General features: G+C 40.3%; 1 protein-coding gene across 3 annotated transcripts in view; it reads left to right on the top strand.

Annotated features, from left to right (window-relative positions):
• TBC1D5 (TBC1 domain family member 5) overlaps window positions 1-21,289 on the top strand; it is a 196,894-nt gene that overhangs the window by 111,556 nt on the left and 64,049 nt on the right. For all 3 annotated transcript variants that reach the window (XM_075704984.1, XM_075704982.1, XM_075704985.1), the window contains one exon: window positions 6,822-6,928. In XM_075704984.1, the coding sequence (XP_075561099.1) occupies window positions 6,822-6,928 (107 nt within the window). The remainder of the gene's footprint in view (window positions 1-6,821; window positions 6,929-21,289) is intronic.

Below are 21,289 nucleotides of genomic sequence, written 5' to 3'. Positions count from 1 at the left end.
GTAACAATTACAAAATAGGTTTATTCTATGCAAGAGTGGCATCTTTAAAAAACTGATCATTTCATTTTATTTTATTTTAGTATGCCTGAAGTATGTGCAAAGGTGAATTCTTATGGGTTAATGATGACCAATAAATACATTAAGTTGGGACAAACAAGAAATCACAAAAATGCTGTTAGCTTATATAATTGTGAATGGGAGGAGGAAGGTATGTAATGATTAAGAGGCATTTATTTCTGTCTCATCATATTTTGAAAAAAAATCTATATACAACTTAGCCGCACTGAAGTATGCATTTTGCAGTAAGATGCATGTCTGTCATTAAATATATGAATTCTGTAGCATGCTGTTCAGAGTTAATTCTATACAATCCGTAAGCCTTAGGTTATAACGTTATAAGTCACGTACTTGACACAATTTTGTATTCTAGGACACATGAAGTTTTCAACATCTGTGGTTCCGATTTTAGGGCCCAATCTTGAAAACATAGCGTGCATGTACTTTACACGTACTGTTGTTCCACTGCCTGCCTTCATGTGGTTTTTTAATTACTTTTTAATAAACATGCAGCATATAGAACTACCTTACATTCCTCTCAAAGAAGTGGACATTTAATTCGGTTTAGAGGTTTCAAAATTAATGCTGCTGTTTCAGGATGATCTGATTCCAGGTCATTATGTTCTGCAATCTAAATCTGGCTTGTTTATGTGCAGTAGACTGAAATAATCTTAACATTTTTGGTATAGATATGTAGTGCAGATGCATGTAAAAATGTTTCTTAACATCAGTATTTTATTTTGTGTCATCGTTGCCCTTTAAAAAAAAACACTTTGGAACTGTATTTGTGAGTACTCTCTCTCTCCTGCAAGGGGGAAGGTTGTTCTGGGTTTTTCTTTTGCTTTTGGTGCTCATGTACAAGTATCGGTATGAGGTAACTAAAAACGTGAGCTAAAAGTGTGTTCTAGGCATCTGTATGAAATCGGTCTCCCTCTTTTCTCTGAAGTCCCCGGGCTTACTAAATAAAGTAGTAAATAGCTTTAAAGTGGAGTATATTTGCCCAAATGAGATGCAAAGTCATCAGGACAGCTAATACTTCATACATATACTGTTTCTGTAATAAGTAACTTTTTGTTCTATAGTTGGACCTAATTAGTTACTCTAAGCATATTAGAATGGTGAAACAAAATAACTAGTCATAAATACTCTAAAGTTGAATATATTTTCAAAGTCAAACTCAAACTATAGCAGTTTCCACAGTTCTTGATTTGATAAAAGAAATCTTTTCTTATATATCTGTAATAGAAAAGTTTTCCATTTTTCCTCATTTTTTTATTATTTTACAATCTTTGAGCTTTGAATGGAGTTCAAAGTTCTGTTACAATATTTTAAAAATCATTATCAAATAAAATAAGTTTCTAAAAGCTTCTCCATTTGGTAACAGGAAATGTTAGCTTAAAACACCTGATGATGTTAATCATGTATAAATAAACCATCTGGAAATTTTCAGTTTAAAAACTTCAAAACAATAGGAATAGTAATAGAGCTCCTAAGATATTATGTTATAAAAATGTCAAACATAAGCAATGATAAAAATACAGTATTGAAAGCATTTGAAAGTTTAAAAATTAATCAGATTCTTTTATACCAACACATTTGAGGATGGGGGAGAAGTTGCTAGTTTGGGAATTGATGGATTTTTTTTCTGTATTTTATTATGATGTCTCAAGGACATGATTTTAAGAAAGTATTACTTCTGCTATATTTTTCATTTTACTTTTAGTCTTGAAATCCTGTTACTCAGTATATTATTGAAGGAGAAGGGAGCATTTAGATTATTAGATTATTGTTTATACATTTTAGAGATTACAGATACATAATCATGTACGCAGCCATTCTGTTCAGTTTTACATCTGTATCCAAGCAGAGCTTTATCCGTGGAGTGATAATTCTCACAAGCCAAGTGCAGGGTTGTGTACCAAAGTATCTGTGAGCTTTAATAAATTTTTTTCTGGGTTTCTTTGGAAAAATTCATGCAGAACAACCTTCTTTTTTTTTAAATCTGTCACATCAGAAGCATGAATATGTTACTTCTTTTTCAGCAATATGGATGTATATGCAGTTGTTGATGAAATCAGAATGGAGGGGAGGGTGTGGTGCAAAAATATATATATTTTATATGCTTCTTTTCCCTTCAAGAAAGACAAAAATGAACAAACCTGGAAGACCTGTCTATATTTTAAGTAGTAATCATTACTGCACCAGGAGCTAATTTGACTGATCAGTGTTGGAATAAGTATATTTTTATCATGTTCCCACTTGAAGACTAGCCATGGCCATTGTTAGGATGTATTTTTTTCTTATCTAAAAGCGCTCTGAATATTTTGAGGGAAATAAAGGAGTCACAGCCTCTTCTTAGAGGAACTGATTTGTTATTTTTCTTATAGTGCAAGAATGTTGTATTATCTATGTTTAACTCAATTTAGGGCCTACTACTAAACAGAATATAGCCATGTGTAAAGCAGCAGGGGGAAGTAACCCTGGGTTAGGAAGTTATCTGGGTACAGGATTGATGGCATCAAACATTAAACTCTTCAGAAATGACATGTGGCAGAAAATTAGGACCTGGCTGAGGACAGGTACAGTTAGTTTACGTATTTTCCACCACTATTACTGCTGCTTGCATCCAGGAATGGTTATTGGGTCAACAGAGAAAAGTCAGTCTCATCTAAAGCAGAAGGGAGAAAACAATTTGATGTTCCTCTGAGCACTGCATAGCAAATATTAATCAAAAGGCAGTAAGATTGCTTTCTCTATGTAGAGGAGTTTCTCTACTCCTTTCCCTAGAAATACCAATAGCATTCTTCTTTGGAGAAGTGAAAACTTGTAGTTCACAATAAAAGTTGGATCCAGATGTGACTCTTGCCAAGCCAATTAGTGAAGGAAAAACACAGGTACAGAAGCACCAAGCTTATTATAAGGCAGCTGGCCACAGTGTAAGATACTTCACCATTGAACTTCAGCATCATCCAGCTACTGCTGAGGCTGGATGAATTTGTATTGCACAGAATCTCCTTCCAGAAACTTTATCCTATAGTTGATTCTTAGAAATCCTTTTAACTCTGATACGCATATTCAGAGAAGGGGTGTTGTTTTGTTTTACTGCTATTTTTCTCTATCATTTTCAAGTAAACTGCCACTCTGTTGGATAATATTATACATTTTGTCCTGAAGAGACAAGAATCATAGAATGGTTTAGGTTGGAAGGGACCTTCAAGGAACATCTAGTCCAATCCTCTGCCATGGGCAGAGACATCTTTCACTAGATCAGGTGGCTCAAAGCCCCATCCAATCCAACCTTGAACGCTTCCAGGGATGGAGCAGCCACAACTTCTGTGGGCAACCTGTTCCAGTGTCTCACCACCCTCATCTTAAAGAATTTCTTCCTTATGTCCAATATAAATATACCCTCTTTCCGTTTAAAACCATTGGCCCTTGTCCTGTCATTACAGGCCCTGGTAAAAAGTCTCTCTCTGTCTTTCTTATAGCCCCCTTAATATACTGGAAGGTTGCAATAAGGTCTCCTCACAGCATTCTCTTCTCCAGGCTGAACAACCCCAACTCTCTCAGCCTTTCCTCACAGGAGAGGTGCTCCAGCCCTCGGATCATTTTGGTGGCCCTCTTCTGGACCACTCCAGCAGGTCCATGTCCTTCTTGTGCTGAGGGCTCCAGACCTGGACGTCGTGCTCCAGGTGAGGTCTCACCAGAGCAGAGTAGAGGGGCAGAATCACCTCCCTCGACCTGCTGGCCACGCTGCTTTTGATGCAGCCCAGGATACGGTTGGCTTTCTGGGCTGCAAGCGCACATTGCCGGCTCATGGGCAGCATACAGATCACCCTGAAACAAAGGATACCAAGTGGTGTTTCAGCAAAGTAATCCCTTTAACCCAAGGTTCCCGAACAAATAGAGCACTGGCAACAATGTTCTGTCCTGTAAAGATTTCTACATGACAAGGAGACAGCTGACTATGGGGGGAAAACCCTAAAGATGAAATAAATATAAAAGTTATCAGGACTTCCTCATTAAAGTGTTGGAGTTATTTTAACTTTCTTTGGATGGTAAGGTTTCATTTTGAAATTCAGGCTTTAGGGATCAGAGGGGACACAGGTCATTGCCCAACAGTTTGATTTTTTTTTTCCATTGTTCAATTGCTTCACTATTATACATTTCAAAAAATTAGTAATTAGAGTAAATGTCTTTTGGTTGAAAATATAGGTGTTTTTTTGTCAGGTGTCAAGTCTGCACCATTAAAACAAATTAGCTTTTTTAATATTTACTTTTCTCTACATCTGTGAGACAGCAAAGAACTCTTCCAGGAAAAATAAAGAAAGGATAATTTAATCCATTTTACATTGCAGAATAGAACACATACTGATCTGTTCAAAAGAGAAATGCATTGGTCTTACTGCCTATCATTTATAAAAGTATTTAGAATTTACTATCCATTTTCAGTATTTTTATTTGCTTTGGTAAAAAGGCATCATGATCATAACTGCAGTACAGTATCTTAAATTTGATTTACGTATGAAAGTTTGATTGGGTATGTACTATGTGGTGCTCGTATTATACTCCTCTGAAAGAACTCTGACGGAGACCATTGTATTGTGTTCATTATGCCAGCTTTGTGACTTCAAGAAGAAAAAACAGGTACCTGAATATGAACAAGAAAAACAAAGGGTAGGAAAAAGAACAGGCAGAACAGATAAAGAGTGAGTAGGATAAGTGAGTGCTTTTCAAATGAAAGCAGATGTATGAAATTACAAGCTGTCGGATCAGCAACGGAAATGAAGATGATAAAGTGGTTCCCTACACAGATTATAATTATTCATTTTGCCCAGTCCTGCATCTTTTCCCCATAATCCTCTTGTTGAGGGAGGAAAGGTACAGGAGGATATGAGGCTTATTCACATGAAAGAAAAAAAGTAAAACATTTAAGTCTTTCTGTCTGCAAAACAGTCCTTTATTTTGCCTTTTATTGATCCAAAATAGTTTTGTATTTGCAATGATCTTTTCTGGCGTAGAGGTCTGATTAATTAAAAGTATTTGTTACTACAGCTAAAGTTCTCAGAATAGTAAAGTTTGTTAAAAATTTATTTACAACTACTATTGTTGGAGGCTGTCTTTATGTTGCAGAGTGCAAGCATCATTAACAGGCATTGCTTTGACAGCTGTGGCAGATGGATTGCCTGGATTTAGATGGTGCAAAAGAAATGAAGTAGTTTACATAGACCTGCCTGAAAAGATGTCTTTATTAATTGCACTCATAATTAGATTGATTTGGAAAAAAAAAAAAAGAAAAAAAAAAACCCACAAAACTGAAGGTGACAATCACAAGCAAAGAACCATAGAGTGTACTTACATAGATTCAGATAAAATCAAGCACATTTATAACAACATTATAAACTTTAATAAGTAAAAAATTCTAATGAAGTTAATGGTGTATTATATTTTTAAGTATTTATGAAATTAAAATCTAGCCTTTTTCCTTCTTCCTTCTTCCTGAACATTTCATGAATAGTTTCTGATTTATGAGAAAATAAGGAGTTGTTTACATCATTTTACGTATGTGTGTATATATAGAATCATAGAATCATTTAGGTTGGCAAAGACCTTTAGGATCATCCAGTCCAACCATTAACCTAACATTACCAAGTCCACCACTAAACCAGTTAAGGGTAGAGTAGCAATTTCATGTTTCCTGGCTTGGTGGCTGGATTATTTATAATGAAAGTAAAAAATAGGAATCATTAAGATTGGAAAGAACCTCTAAGGTCATCATTCCAACCATCAACCCAACACCACCATGCCCACTAAACCATGTCCCAAAGTGCCACGTCTACCCGTTTTTTGAACACTTCCAGGGATGGTGACTCCACCACCTCTCTGGGCAGCCTGTTCCAATGCTTAACTACCCTTTCCATGAAGAAATTTTTCCTAATATCCAATCTACACCTCCCCTGATGCAGCTTCAGCCCATTTCCTCTTGTCCTATTGCTAACTACTTGGGAGAAGAGACCAACAGCCACCTCGGTACAACCTCCTTTCAGGTAGTTGTAGGGAGCGATAAGGTCTCCCCTCAGCCTCCTCTTCTCCACACTAAACAACCCCAGTTCCCTCAGCCACTCCTCATAAGACTTGTACTTTAGACCCTTCACCAGCTTTGTTGCCCTTCTCCGGACATGCTCCAGCACCTCAATGTCTTATGTGTGTGGGCACGTGTACATATACGTACATAAGAACAACATAAAAGATATTTCAGCAAAAAATTGTCAGAGTGGGGGAAAGTTACCATAAAAGCAGGACCGAAGGTAAAATTTATCTCACAAATTACCATACTTAAATTTAGGTGTCTGCAGATGAGTATCTGAAAAGTCAGTGTCCATTTCAGAGTGTGGGACTAGTTCTTCAAGCTCTGCTGGTGTTGCCCTGAGCTCCACTGACTCAGGCAGGCTTTAGGTGCACAGCTAGAGAGATCTAAATTTAGGCATTTAAATCTGGAGCTAACATAAATGTCTATGACATAAAGTCAGTGGTAGCTTTAGCATTGTCCTGAATGATATTGGACCAAGCGTAGTCATGAAGCTTGATTATGCAGTATCTTCTTTTACTCTGAGCACTGCTTGAGTTCTAGGAGACTTAATGTGGGAAAAGACAGCTGGATCTGAACTGTAATGAATCTACTGGAAAAAGGTACTGGTTTGGAATATCAAAATAAGATAGTAATATTTAACTTTTTTGTTTGTTTGTTTTAATTTCTGTTGTAGTGATTTCAAGTAATTATCAGACCTGTTTGGGACTTCTGATGCATTATCCACCTATTGGAGATGTTCACTCCCTTATCCTAAGAGCACTTTTTCTCCGAGATCCAAAGGTGAGATGCTTGCTTTGTAAATTCAGGGAATAAATCTCTGTAATAAAATGTTCTAAATACTATGAAGTTAATAACAACCTACATTTTGGGGACTAAACTATAGTTTCTAGTTTCTTCTTACCTGACAAAAATGCAGAAGGAAAGAGTTGGTAACCAAGAATAAAAACAAGTTCCTTTACTCTTTAAAGGATACTATCCTATTACTTTGCTAAAGTTATCCAGGAGCTCTGGTAACTGTAGATGTTTATGCTCTTTAGAATACCTTTGCTTGGTATTCTGCACAGACATCCTTCAAAATAAAGTATACTTCTGAGAGAAACAGTAATATTTCATACAATAACCTAGTAAGCTGTATAGAAACTGTCATGCAGTTTCATCTGTAAGACTTTTTTCATGGGATTTCTCCAGATTAATCACTGTTAATCCTTAAAGCACTACCCCCACATAATATATAATAGTTATGTGATGATTTTCAATTAAAAACTGGACTCTGCTGTTACAGCCTGAAAAGATTCACATGAATAAAATGTATAAATTCATAAATTTTACGTTACATATTACTAGCATACAGTTTCTTATATACTCATTTATACTAAAAAAAAAGCAAACCTCTTGCTGTTTTAGACTGGCATGTGTATAAATGTGGATATAATATACAGCAGATATCAACAGTATAGTGGATGAGGTGTTTGAGATGAAGCTGTACACAGTAATCTTTGCACTACTCAGGTCTTTGACAGATAGAAGAATTTGTGCTGCTGGTTTTGAACTGTCTTTGTGCATGTCCCATTAGTAAGCTGCCAGTATAAAGTCTGATTTCCCTCATCTTCTTGATGCGCGTCACCTTTGAAAGTGAAAAATTCATCTCTTCTGCACTCTGACTGCCTTCTGAAAAATTTCATTCAGTACCAATGTTTACACTTTTATGGATTAAGAAAAAAATTGTCTCTTTGTTTCTATATCAGTTTTTTGCAGAAATCTGCATCCTTAGAGCTGCTTTCTTCATTCTTCTCAGGCACAAAGATTTCTTTCATGATTAGAAGTAAAGTATATCATCTGTGTAAGAAAGTTTGTAACGTTAGATCTCAGGAATCTTTCTTAAGATTTCAGCAGCAGTCTCTGAAATCAGACTGCCTGGCATTTATTTATGTACTCTCTTAACAAAACAGGATAGAAGTATTTTTTAGAGGGAAGATACAGAGGGAAGAAAATTGTACTAAGATATCAAACTAATTCTAATATGTAGTTTGTCATTTATTGAACGTATATGTTAAAAGATAGAATAATTACTAATTATTCAGCTGTCCTCCGAAGCATCCTAGGCAGTATATGAGATATTCTACCAGCTGAAGGGGGCAAAAATAAACCATCAACTTCCCGTGAAAGAAGCTTGATCATTATTCCGCTCCTTATGCCCTTGTCTCCAACAGCATGAAGTTGTCAGGCTCATAAGGCCTCAGTGTCCTATTAATTACCATTCTCATGTGCGCCTTGAACACTTTTCAGAAAAATACTGGATGTAGTTCCTACCATGTCTTGCAGGTAGTTCTCCCTTCACTCAGGTGAATGAGTACTTAAAAGTCATGCAAAGAATGCTAGTTGTTTTGTCAATTTAAATATGATTAATTACAATTGTTCCTCATTTCTGAGCTGTACTTACCTGATTGGGAAAACTCTGAAGATTAGGAAGCTGAGATTTCCAGAGAATGAAGAGCCCTAAGGGTCTTCCAGCAACCTCTCATTTTACGTTGGGTCTTTGGGTTGAGACTGCATAAACAGATCTGGCCTTCTTACAGTAAAGAAGTTAAACTGTTCTAAAGGACCACTCTAAAAGAAAAAAAAAATAGCTCCTGCTCTGAGACAGAAATGTATTTTCAATGCTATGACTTGAGTACCTGTTTCTTATCTTTCCCTAGGTATGATTTTAAGTTTCACGTATGTGTCTTTAAGCATACGTTGGTTCAATCCAACATATTTCTGAAATGGAAGTCTTGTTATTCTATAAGACCTACACATAAAAATTTTCCCAGTCTGTCAAAATTTTTCATTACACAGAATGAAAGGGAAGACTCAACAAGACATCATGGGTGCTGTAAGAGTCTAAAGTCAGTACACAGATTATATACCAATATAAGTGGAAAAATTATGATACCTTTTTTTAGCTATCTGCATAAAGATAATTCAGTTTGCCTTTATTCCCTGAGCAGATAAAAGAAGATTGGAAGACAAGGAGATTTTAGTCAGTAGTGTAACTTGTAAGTGATGATTAGAAAATTCAGTGCTTAATGATTTTTCTTCCTCCTTTGATGTTTTCCTGTGCATTTCTCCATCACCAGCTTCTAGTTTCTAATGGGAAATTACATTTGGTTCAGTGCAATTTAGATCTCCTGAGCCAGGGCTGAGTTGTTCTGTGTGGCATTTCTTCCAAGATTTCGCTTGGGCTTTAGTATGTGAAGTCAGGGAACTCTTCTGTGGGAGACTCTTGCATGGTCCAGTGGCTTATTTCATTACTTGTTGAACATAGCAAGGATGTTTAGTGTTGTTCCAAATATCAGAGCGAGGCTTGCTCTCTGCCCCTTGGAGCTTTAAATCTCAGCTGGACAAGAAATGCAGTTTAGAAGTCACGGTCAGGGACAAACAAGAATCTGCCTCTTGCAGGTTTGTTAATATATTGTCTTTGGGATTATTTTTGGAGAGGTAAATGCCAAATAATCTCGCTGAGAGGAAGTTGTGGGATATTTGGACTAAGAAATGTTGGTGGTATGTACATAAAACTGAAAGGTTCTTAAGGAACAATCCTGCCATAAATGGTAAAGTAGTTAAGATGGACCTGATACAGCCTTTCCATCCATAACTTCAATTGTGGAGATAATCTGGGTTTACACATCTAATAACATCCATTATTTCTTCTGTTCCTTGGTCTGACATAACAGATACCTTCTTCTTACTTATTTGTCTTGTAGACTCTCAGGAGAGCTAAACTTTGGCTTGACCAATCTGTTGCGTTATGTTTGCTTCTTTTCACTGCAGTCATCAACAGGAGAGCAACCTAAATGTCAAAAGAAAGCTACACTTAGAAGATGGGTGGCATTTTCTTCTTACAGATGGACAAATACAGTTTCCTGACCTTTTGTGAAATCAAACCTTAGCAGAAGCCTTAGCGTTATCCAGTAAAACAATAATGTGAAAAGTAATTAGTGCTTGCCATTAATCTAATGTGTGCAGCAGCTCTCCTTTTCACTTCATGAACCCCACTTGGCAGTTGGGATGAGAGGACGTTTTAGATACCACACCCCTCGTATCTTCCAGTGCCTCAGAAGAGAAATACACATCTCCGTAATAGCTGAAAACAAGTTAATGCACCTGTCTCTGAAGGGGGGCCTGAGAGATACTAATTTTACAGGCATGAGTATGGATCAGCGCAGAATAATTGAATTTCAGCCTTTTCTGCATTTGGCTAGCTCCAGTTCTTAAGAAAATGTAGAATGAAAAGCTCAAATCAGTGTTGTTGTCTTTGCATAGGGTGATAAAGGTAACCTGCTTAGAAGAGTATTTGTTTCACATTTCTAATCTTTGAACAGATAATTACCTCCATTATTTATGTGAAAGTTAACTTCTATGCACTTACAGTCCTTCTGCATATAAAAGTAGACCTTATGGAAGAACAGGCTATTAAAAGTATATATATGTGAAATGAGAAAATAAGGGAAGATTTTTTGTGTATGTATCAAAAAAGCATTTACTGAAGGTGTGTCTCTATGTATTTAATATCCCACGAGTGGCTAATTTTCTTCATTTTTTTCCTTATCAAAACCATTGAGCACTGTTAATTTTCAAAGCAAAGGCTGCGAAATTAAGAAGTAGAGATAGGGAGATAGGGCAGTGGAAAAATATAAAGTGATTAAAAAACATAGTTCTAACTAGAGTTGTTCAAATAAAAAAAAATTAAAAAACCCAATTAGAAACAAAAGTCATAGAAAATGTGAACATATTGTGTTCCTTAAATAACCAGATGTTCTTTCCTTCCTGAAGGCAGCCAGGGCTAGGAATAAAAGGTTTAAAACTATTGTTTTAAGTTAACTGTGAATTTTGCAAATCTGTTTTCACCCTTTAGCAAATAAAATTCTAATACAGCAACATAAGCAAAGTAATTTTCATCTTTGGGTGTTCTTATTTGTATGTTGTTCTGTGTTGAAGTGTTAACCTTATCACAATGACTTATTAGAAAACTAAAGCACTACATAGAATATTACAGTTTTACATTGCATACTAAGAACCTGACAACCATCCTTTGTCTGAAAGCTTACTGTATTTATTCTTAACATCTTTGTAAAATAAGTTTGCTTTCAGATATTTTCACATGGTGAGTTACCCTGTTTGTTGAGCAAGCTAGTTAGGAGCTTAATTCAGTGGAGACACCTTTTATCATAAGCCAACGATTCAAAAAAAGAGAAAAGAAAGCAGTTGTGCTTGGTTGATAAGAATTAATTTGTTAGTTATACGAATAATATTCTAGTTACTGCTGCTGATATTTTCTCAACATTGTATTTTAAGCTATTTGCTGACATAGAAAGTGGCCGTATAATAATACTGAATTCTAACTAAATCCGTGATGAAGCATACATGACATTTCAAAGAAGTCATATTAGTTTGTCATGACTGGAATTACAGGTACTGCCAGAAAACTTAAGCAATAATATATGGTCATGATCACTCATATAACGATTAGTCGGGGAAATCTGCATTCCAGCTTTTAACACTTTTCACAATCTGAGCAATAAGTGACAAGGGGAAAACGCATTACTGAAATTTTGAACCAAACTCTTTGTACATTTATTTTCAGCTGAATTTTCTTCTTAAGTAGCTGCCACCGTCTCAGAGTTTTCTCTAAGCTAGTTTCATGTACCTGAAAGGCTGTTGAGTTTCACTTTCTTCTTCTTCAGATAAATTCTTTTCTATACACTCATTAACTGAGGTGCCGCTGCAGAGCTGCAACTGTCCTTTGAAAGCTGCCGTTATGTCAGTATTGTTTGTTTTGCTGTTTGTGGCAGGAGGAAAGCAGGTTTGGGGTTGTTTTGTCTGTTTGTTAGCATTGTGTGTGCAATCTGGCATTAATTACCTCTCTTTAATGACCAGATTGCAGCCAATCAGAAGTTGGGATCTGGCAGTGTTTGGGCATTAGCAGCTCATTAATTTGTACCTACACGCATTGAGTGGGGTGCGGAGTCCATTTTATTAGAGGGGTACCAACAAGAGGGAGGGGGGCCTGGAACAAACGTTTGCTTTTTGCTTTTTTTCAATCATGAAGAATGTGACTGATTTTTCAGGAGATTTGCAATTATGCATTAGGGATTTTGGTGTATGAAAAGTAAGCATCAGAAATCTGGGATAATGGATATCCCAATGCGGTATGAGCTGGCGGTACAAGTAAGGTCACCTACGCTTTAAAGGAGAGCTGCCTTGACAGGAGATGTGACTGATAAAGGAAACAAGGTTTTCAAGAAAAGCTAAGTACATGTCTCTTTGTCTGGGAGGAAAGGAATTAGGAGAAACAAAAAATAAATGCATTTAGTTTCAGTGATTCACAGAGAACTTCTATTTGCCTTAATTTCTGAAAGATTAAGATATTGGAAGTTTAATGCAACATAGATAGACTTTTATGAACAAAAATGTGTCAGGATCTTCAAACTGACCTCTGGTTTTATAACCACATTCAATTTCTTGTAGTGAACCCAAGCATTTTGATGGTCTAACTTCCCCATTTGCAAATACAATACGGTTAGATATAATCTAAACACCTCGCTTGGAATAAATTGATGGTTTTTCTGTAACCGCATGCTAAGCTTTTTAATGTGGGCCTATAAAACTAAGAATTTCATATATTATACGTGTAAAAGCCATGATATTAACTTGTTCTTTGTTTATGTTCATGTTCTTAAAATCAGAAACTTTTGCTTTCCACAGAGATAGGCCATGCTTTGTTTTAAGAGTTACTGTTCTAAATATTCAGTTATTGTATTTCATTAATAGAATAAGGTATGACAGGCAGCTATGAGTTTAATGATAAATTACTTGGAATAACCATGTTGCCATAGTACCACATAAAAATAGTAAGTGTACCATGAATTAAAAATCCTCTTCGTTTTTCTACATTTGTTTCAAAAACTTCATTCCCAGTGCACCTATGCATTTTAAAATATAAAAAGGCTATGCAATCAGTGCTTGTAGTACAGTAACTTTCTCATCTCTCCCAAAGTTCACTGCAATTTCCCCTGATACGTTAACCATTTAATCAACCCACCATAAAATAGTCATCTTTTTCAAAGTATCCTGTATGCCACGAGTAATATTTTCAGGAAAAAAGCTTGGCAAGTGGTTGGTTAGTCATCTAGTCAAGACTTTTCAAATGAAAAATCTTTCAAAATCCTTCTCATTCCTCAGTATGATACGTAACAAGTAGTCATCAAAGGAGAGAGCTGATCTCTTAGATTGCCAACCACGATGCAGTTTCCAGTATTGCTCTGTCTTTAGTGTTGTTTGCACCGGCCAGTTATTTGGTTAGGGACCCACAAGTATTGTGTCAATGCAAGTTCAGCAGCCATTACATTTAAATTAATAGGAAAATGGTGGGAAATAATACAGAATAAAACAAAGCTTCCTGAGCAGTGACACCTCTCATAGTAAAGACAAAGCTGTGCCACAGGTAAGACAGTGCAGAAACAAAGGACTTGTCCCAGTTCTGTGTAAAGCCAAGCGAGATGGGCTGCAGTCCACTCCTGGCGGTGAGAGCAGAGCTGGGCAAGGAGGGCAAGTTGACTTTGTTGTTCTCATTGCTGGTCTTGTGAGACCCAGCAGGAATGCTGCTGGCCTTGAGGGCAGTGAGGAGTTGGTGGCATGGCTGGTGATTTCTGGGCAGGTGGAGAGGTGCAGAGTCTTTCAGAGGAGACAGCTGAAGGCGAGTTAGGAACCATTCTTTCTACTTTCAACTCATATTAAAACAAGTATATAATAGTGTTGTATAGAACAGCAAGTAACATGCATTATTCAATAAATAGTCAAGGTAACTACTTGCTGGTCAGTCAACTGGACTAAGAATTGCAAACACAAGAAAAAAAAAGTGTTTGCATTTTTAATCTTCTCTGCAGATTTTATGATTATGCTTTTTATCGAGGTGTCTTCTGTATTAATCAAGACAAGAAGGCATGAGATGCAGCAACATCATGTTCAGGCCAGAGGGGCAAGCGGGGAAAATTTAGAAATAGGGAAGGAATTATTCTCCTGTGCTGTTCAGCATTCCCGTTAATATTGTTCCAAAGGGGAACCCAGGCAGTGGTCACTGTCCTCCCAGGAGAACACCTGGCAGCCATGGTCACCACCCGCCCGAAAGCCGCCGCCAAAAGGAATGCGGCGACCCAGACGGAGCTCCCGCACAGACACGCGGCCGTCCAGGTCGCCGGCTGCAGGGAGTGCCTGGGCCTGTCGCTTGTGCCAGACGGCAGCGGGGACGGCAAATGTCTTCGGTGTGAGCAGGTGGATGATCTGCTCAGCCTGGTGGCAGAGCTGAAGGAGGAGGTGGAAAGGCTGAGGAGCATCAGGGAGTGCGAGCAGGAGATAGACTGGTGGAGCCGCACCCTGCCGTCCCTGGGGCCAGGGCAGCAGGCGGAGGCCCCACAAGGAGCAGAGGATCCCCTACCCTCTTGCCGGCAAGCAGAAGGAGGGGATCCAGGAGACGGGGGGGAATGGAAACAGGTCCCTGCCCGGGGAGGCAGGCGAATCCCCTCCCGGCCTCCCTCACCTCCCCAGCTGCCCCTACACAACAGATACGGGGCTCTGGAGGTTGAGGGCCAGGCAAGCGGGGAGGGAGGTGAAGGGGAAGGTCCAGCCAGGGGGTTGCCGAGGGTCAGTCAGTCACCCCCACGGATTACGACTGCCCCTGTTAAGAAAAAAAGGAGGGTGATTGTGGTGGGGGATTCCCTCCTGCGGGGAACTGAGGGCCCGATCTGCCGCCCGGACCCATCCCACAGGGAAGTCTGCTGCCTACCTGGGGCCCGGGTTAGGGACATTACGAGGAAACTGCCTGACCTCGTGAGGCCCTCCGATTATTACCCGTTGCTGGTTATACAGGTGGGCAGTGACGAGATTGCAGAGAGAAGTCCTAGGCCAATGAAGAGGGACTTCAGGGCACTGGGGGGATTGCTCGCAGGATCGGGAGCACAGGTTGTGTTTTCCTCTATCCCGTCAGTGGCAGCAAGGAACACTGAAAGGAATGGGAAAACTCACCTGATTAACAGGTGGCTCAGAGGCTGGTGCCGTCAGTGGAATTTTGGGTTCTTCGATCACAGGGAGGTCTACACGGCACCGGGCCTGCTGGCGGCTGATGGAGATCGGCTGTCTCCAAGGGGGAAAAGGATTCTCGCCCAAGAGTTGGCGGGACTCATTGAGAGGGCTTTAAACTAGGTTTGAAGGGGGAAGGGGATATAAACAGGCCCGCTAGTAAGGAGCCCAGGGGCGGCATGGCAACATTGGGGGCAAAATCGACAGCCCAGCTTAAGTGCATGTACAGCAATGCACGTAGCATGGGCAACAAACAGGAGGAGCTGGAGGCCCTTGTGCGGCAGGATGGCTATGACATAGTCGCCATCACGGAAACGTGGTGGGACGACTCTCATGACTGGAGTACTGCACTGGAGGGCTATAAGCTCTTCAGAAGGGATAGGCAGGGTAGGAAAGGCGGTGGGGTGGCTCTGTATGTTAGGGAGTGTTTCGACTGCATAGAGCTTGACAGTGGTGATGACAAGGTGGAATGCTTATGGGTAAGGATGAGGGGGAAGGCTGGAAAGGCGGATGTCCTGTTGGGAGTCTGCTATAGACCACCCAACCAGGAGGTAGAGGTAGATGAGGCATTCTATAAGCGGCTGGCAGAAGTGTCGCAATCGCTAGCCCTTGTTCTCATGGGGGACTTCAACTTGCCGGACATCTGCTGGAAATACCACACAGCAGAGAGGCAGCAGTCTTGGAAGTTCCTGGAGCATGTGGGGGATAACTTTCTAATGCAGCTGGTAAGCGAGCCTACCAGGGGAGGTGCCCCGCTTGACCTGCTGTTTACCAACAGAGAAGGGCTTGTGGGAAATGTCGAGGTCGGAGGCCGTCTCGGGCTTAGCGACCACGACATGATAAAGTTCTCAATTTTGGGTGATGCTAAGCGGAGGGGCACCAAAACTATTACCATGGACTTCCGGAGGGCAGACTTTGCCCTCTTCAGGACCCTGGTTGGGAAAGTCCCTTGGGAGGCAGTCCTGAAGGGCAAAGGGGTCCAGGAAGGCTGGGCCCTCTTCAAGAAGGAAGTCTTAAGGGCGCAGGAGCGGGCTGTCCCCGTGTGTCGTAAGACCAACCGGAGGGGAAATCGACCGGCCTGGCTGAATAGGGAGCTTTTGCGGGGACTCAGGGAAAAAAGGAGAGTCTACCGCCTTTGGCAGAAGGGGCGGGCAGCTCAGGAGGAGTACAGGGATCTTGTTAGGTCCTGCAGGGAGGAAATTAGAAAGGCAAAAGCCCAGCTAGAACTCAATCTGGCCAGTGCTGTAAAAGACAATAAAAAATGCTTTTATAAGTACATCAGCAATAAAAGGAGAGCCAAGGAGGATCTCCATTCTTTGCTGGATGTGGGGGGGAACATTGTCACCGAGGACAAGGAAAAGGCTGAAGTACTTAACGCCTTCTTTGCCTCTGTGTTCAACAGCCAGACCGGTCATCCCCAGGGTACTCAGGCCCTTGAGCAAGAGGATAGGGATAGGGACCAGAATGGAGCCCTCATAGTCCAGGAGGAAGCAGTTAATGACCTGCTATGCCACCTGGACGCTCACAAGTCTATGGGGCCGGATGGGATCCACCCGAGAGTACTGAGGGAGCTGGCAGAGGAGCTTGCCAAGCCACTTTCCATCATCTATCAACAGTCCTGGTTAACAGGGGAGGTCCCTGATGACTGGAGGCTTGCCAATGTGACGCCCATCTACAAGAAGGGCCGGAAGGAGGACCCGGGGAACTACAGGCCTGTCAGCCTGACCTCAGTGCCGGGGAAGATTATGGAGAGGTTCATCTTGAGCGAACTCCACAGGCAAGTACAGGTCAACCAGGGGATCAGGCCCAGCCAGCATGGGTTCACAAAAGGCAGGTCCTGCTTGACCAACCTGATCTCCTTCTGTGACCTGGTGACCCGCCTGGTAGATGATGGAAAGGCTGTGGATGTCATCTACCTCGACTTTAGCAAAGCTTTTGACACCGTCTCGCATAATATCCTCCTCGGGAAGCTGGCAGCTCACGGCTTAGACAGGCATACTCTTCGCTGGGTAAAGAACTGGTTGGGTGGCCGAGCCCAGAGAGTAGTGATAAATGGTGTTAAGTCCAGTTGGCGGCCGGTCACGAGCGGTGTTCCCCAGGGCTCTGTTTTAGGGCCAGTCTTGTTCAATATCTTTATCAATGATCTGGATGAGGGGATCGAGTGCACCCTCAGTAAGTTTGCAGACGACACCAAATTGGGTGGGAGTGTCGATCTGCTCGAGGGTAGGATGGCCCTGCAGAGGGACCTGGACAGACTGGATCGATGGGCCGTGGCCAACTGTATGAGGTTCAACAAGGCCAAGTGCCGGGTCCTGCACTTCGGTCACAACAACCCCATGCAACGCTACAGGCTTGGGGAGGAGTGGCTGGAAAGCTGCCTGGCCGAAAAGGACCTGGGGGTGTTAGTAGATAGCCGGCTGAACACGAGCCAGCAGTGTGCCCAGGTGGCCAAGAAGGCCAACAGCATCCTGGCTTGTATCAGGAATGCTGTGGCCAGCAGGAGCAGGGAGGTGATTGTCCCCCTGTACTCGGCGCTGGTGAGGCCGCACCTGGAATACTGTGTCCAGTTTTGGGCCCCTCACTACAAGAAAGACATTGAGGTGCTGGAGCGTGTTCAGAGGCGGGCAACGAAGCTGGTGAAGGGTCTGGAGAACAAGTCTTATGAGGAGCGGCTGAGGGAACTGGGGTTGTTTAGCCTGGAGAAGAGGAGGCTGAGGGGAGACCTTATCGCTCTCTACAACTACCTGAAAGGAGGTTGTAGTGAGGTGGGTGTTGGTCTCTTCTCCCAAGTAGCTAGCGATAGGACAAGAGGAAATGGGCTTAAGCTGCGCCAGGGGAGGTTTAGACTGGAAATTAGGAAAAATTTCTTTACGGAAAGGGTGGTCAGGCATTGGAACAGGCTGCCCAGAGAGGTGGTGGAGTCACCATCCCTGGAGGCGTTTAAAAAACGGGTAGATGTGGCACTTCGGGATATGGTTTAGTCTGGTCTACCCTTGATTAGTCTAGAGTGGGCTTGGTAGTGTAGGTTAATGGTTGGACTGGATGATCTTAAAGGTCTTTTCCAACCTAGATGATTCTATGATTCTATGATTCTATGATTGGCTGGGAATTCATAAGCTCTGTCATGTTAAGGGCAAGTACTTTAGAGAGGCAAGATGGAAGAGAGAGATACTATTGGAAGCCAAAACTTTGAACTGTGCTTTCTCTTTGAGCAAGTTGATACCCTTAGTAGCAAAGTAAAAGCAGTTGTGATTGTACTTGATGCTAAAGCAAGAAGCTGAAGCACTTTAAGCTCTTAATTACTTTAGCTACCAATAAAACTTATTGCTTGTGGATTTCTTGGGGCTGTTTCTTTCAAATGATTGGTTTACTTCTGTTTAAAAAGTCATCTAAAGCTACTGACCCTCTCCTAAAGAGTAATGATGTTATTTATAAAATTACACTAATAAAATGTATTTAACAGTGTTAGAGTGAGGTGATTATAGTTCTTCTTGTGTGCAGCCTGACAATTCAATTAATCACTTCTAGTTTGCAAGGTAGTTCATCAAAAGAAAGCACTTAAAACACTTACAGCACTTTGATTCTACCTAATCAAAAGTTCTCCATATCATAATTTATTTATTTGACTAAAATTTGCAAAACACAAACTGTGAGTTATATAAAAATAGATTCATAACTTTTCAATAATGTATGAAAGATTAGCTACTGAATCATATCCAATCTATTATGATGGAATTTAAGTTCAGTCTTCCGATAAAAATGTAGATGTACTGCTGGTGTATTGACATATTTTATAGTAAATATTAATGTATTAATTGTTGTATACAAAGCTATTTGAGTACATTTGTATTGGGGAACGCTTCTCTGAAAAAGTAATATAATTTCAAGATAGAAGTGGGAATGGTACATTTTATCCTTTGCTATAACGTTTTATGGAAAATTAGGTTTGGTGATGTGAGGTAGGACTTTTTGTCCTTCATCTTTTTAAGGAGGAGTAGTGTTCAAAATGGCTCTGCAGTATCCTCATTGTTGGAGTGCCAAAATGAAAGGAGTTGCTTGTCCCGCAGCACCAGGACCTTAGCTTCTCTCTGTGTTTTAGGGGAAAAGGCTTGGACATCATATTCCTTTTGCTGCGGTGTGTGCACGGGGCTCTTCGAAAGAGCCTTTTTCGCTCCTCTAGGGACCTTTTTCAAGTGTTTTACGTAGTCATTACACGTGGAACGTAAATTAATCTGTTTCTTTTCCACATAACAGAAATAACCAAATAGCACCTTAAAATGTTCTCTTTTTTCTCTGGTATGTGAGATTTGTGTACAGGCATGTATCTGGAGAAGATATAATGCTCTAAGTGTGGTTATAAGGGTTTTATCAGTGTAAGCTTCAGATAACTGCATTACTCACAAAGCCATCAGTGAGTTATGCAGGTTGTCCAAAACAAGTGCCAATAAAACCATAATGTGGTAGCTTTTCTGTACATAAAGATGTCATATTTTAAATCTCATAATTTGGAGCATTCCAGGGTTTAAAGCGAGGCTTGCTGTGTGTTCCCTTCAAAAGCCTGGATCTTTCCTCCACAATGTTGTAAAACTCCTGTTCCTAACCGTGCGGGGCTGCAAGATGCCAGAGCATAAATCTGTCATGGGGTAGGGCCGAACACTGTCAGATTTATACCTCCCTATTTAGTTAATTTACTTCTTAAAACCAAGGGTTCAGCTGAAAAATAGGTGACTAAATTAAGAGGCAGATTTAAAAAGTACTTAAGCGATTCCATTGATGCAAGATGGGGATTTTACACAGGTTATGAACTTGAACGTTGGCAGGTTGGAGTCTTTTTGTCTGGAATATCGATAAAAGCTGATTTGGTAGGATTTGATCTACCTGTTAAAACACAATACGGTGTAAAACTGTAAAGGAAAAAAAAAAAGGCTTTCGAATTGGTTAGGACAAGAAGCCAAAATATACAACTAGAAATTTCTTTCAGTCAAGTCACTGAAGCGTTTTTAAATCTCACTTGTCATTTTTTTCAGTTCTTCATCTCTTGTCATAGAATGCCCATGTGAGAGAAAGCATGTGTGTATGAAGTTAAAAACAGACCATAACACACAGTATTTAAAATATCTTTGTGGTATCTGAAATTTCTAGTTGCCAGGGGAATGGAGGGTTGTCACGTAACAAAACTGGAGATAATTTATTTCAGCTTGATCGGAGTTCAGGGGTTTCTTCCTGCCTTGACCCAATTAACTGAATTTTCTTTCCTTTTCAGTTCTTTCTGGGAATTTTTGTTGTTTTGGGGGCAAAAAAAAAGCAGTCCCTAATTTTTTTTAGAAACAATTAAGTATGATAGTTCTTCATGCTGTTATTGCATTGTAAATAATGAGTTCTGCGATTGAGACCCACAGCATCTTTCTGAAAAATGCAAACAGGAAGCATTATTCCCAGTTTGAGGATTACGGTGTTCCTTTGGCATCGCCAGTATTAGTGCACAGATCTCCTGACTCCTGTGATTAAAAGAAGTTCTTTATTAGTTCTGTGCAAGAGTCTCTCCAAGTTGTGCTACTTTCATACATACGGTTGATAGATGCAGACTATCAACCTGTGTTTTGGTTAATATTTTGCTATGGGCCTTGAACCACTTTTAAAATTGGCAATAGCACATTATGTCCTCTAATGTCTCACCCTTTGTTTTTTTTCTTTTTAGTAAGCATTTAACTCAGTGGTTCGCAGGTGGATGGAATACCTTTTGCGCTCCAGCAGGTTGCTTGTTTTGCAGAAGGTGTAACTAGGGAGGAGGAAAATTAGAAGGTGAAAGGGACGTTTTGTTTGGGGAATGGTGTTTGCTTTGGGTGCTCTAGAGTTTGCGGTGGGTTGGTTGTTTAGTATACAAAATATTTTGGCATGTTTATGTAATGTTAAGCCATTCCTTATACTGTATAAGTCTAGTCATAGAGTGGAGACAGCTGTTTGGATACCTGAAAAAACAATAAAAAGAGGAAAGTTGAAATTCTCTGTGCAGCTAGGCTATTAGGT

This window comes from Pelecanus crispus, chromosome 2, assembly GCF_030463565.1.
Source record: "Pelecanus crispus isolate bPelCri1 chromosome 2, bPelCri1.pri, whole genome shotgun sequence".
Classification (NCBI taxonomy): domain Eukaryota; kingdom Metazoa; phylum Chordata; class Aves; order Pelecaniformes; family Pelecanidae; genus Pelecanus; species Pelecanus crispus.
The sequence above is the reverse complement of the archived record's forward strand: the minus strand, read 5'-3'. Positions and strand labels throughout refer to the sequence as shown.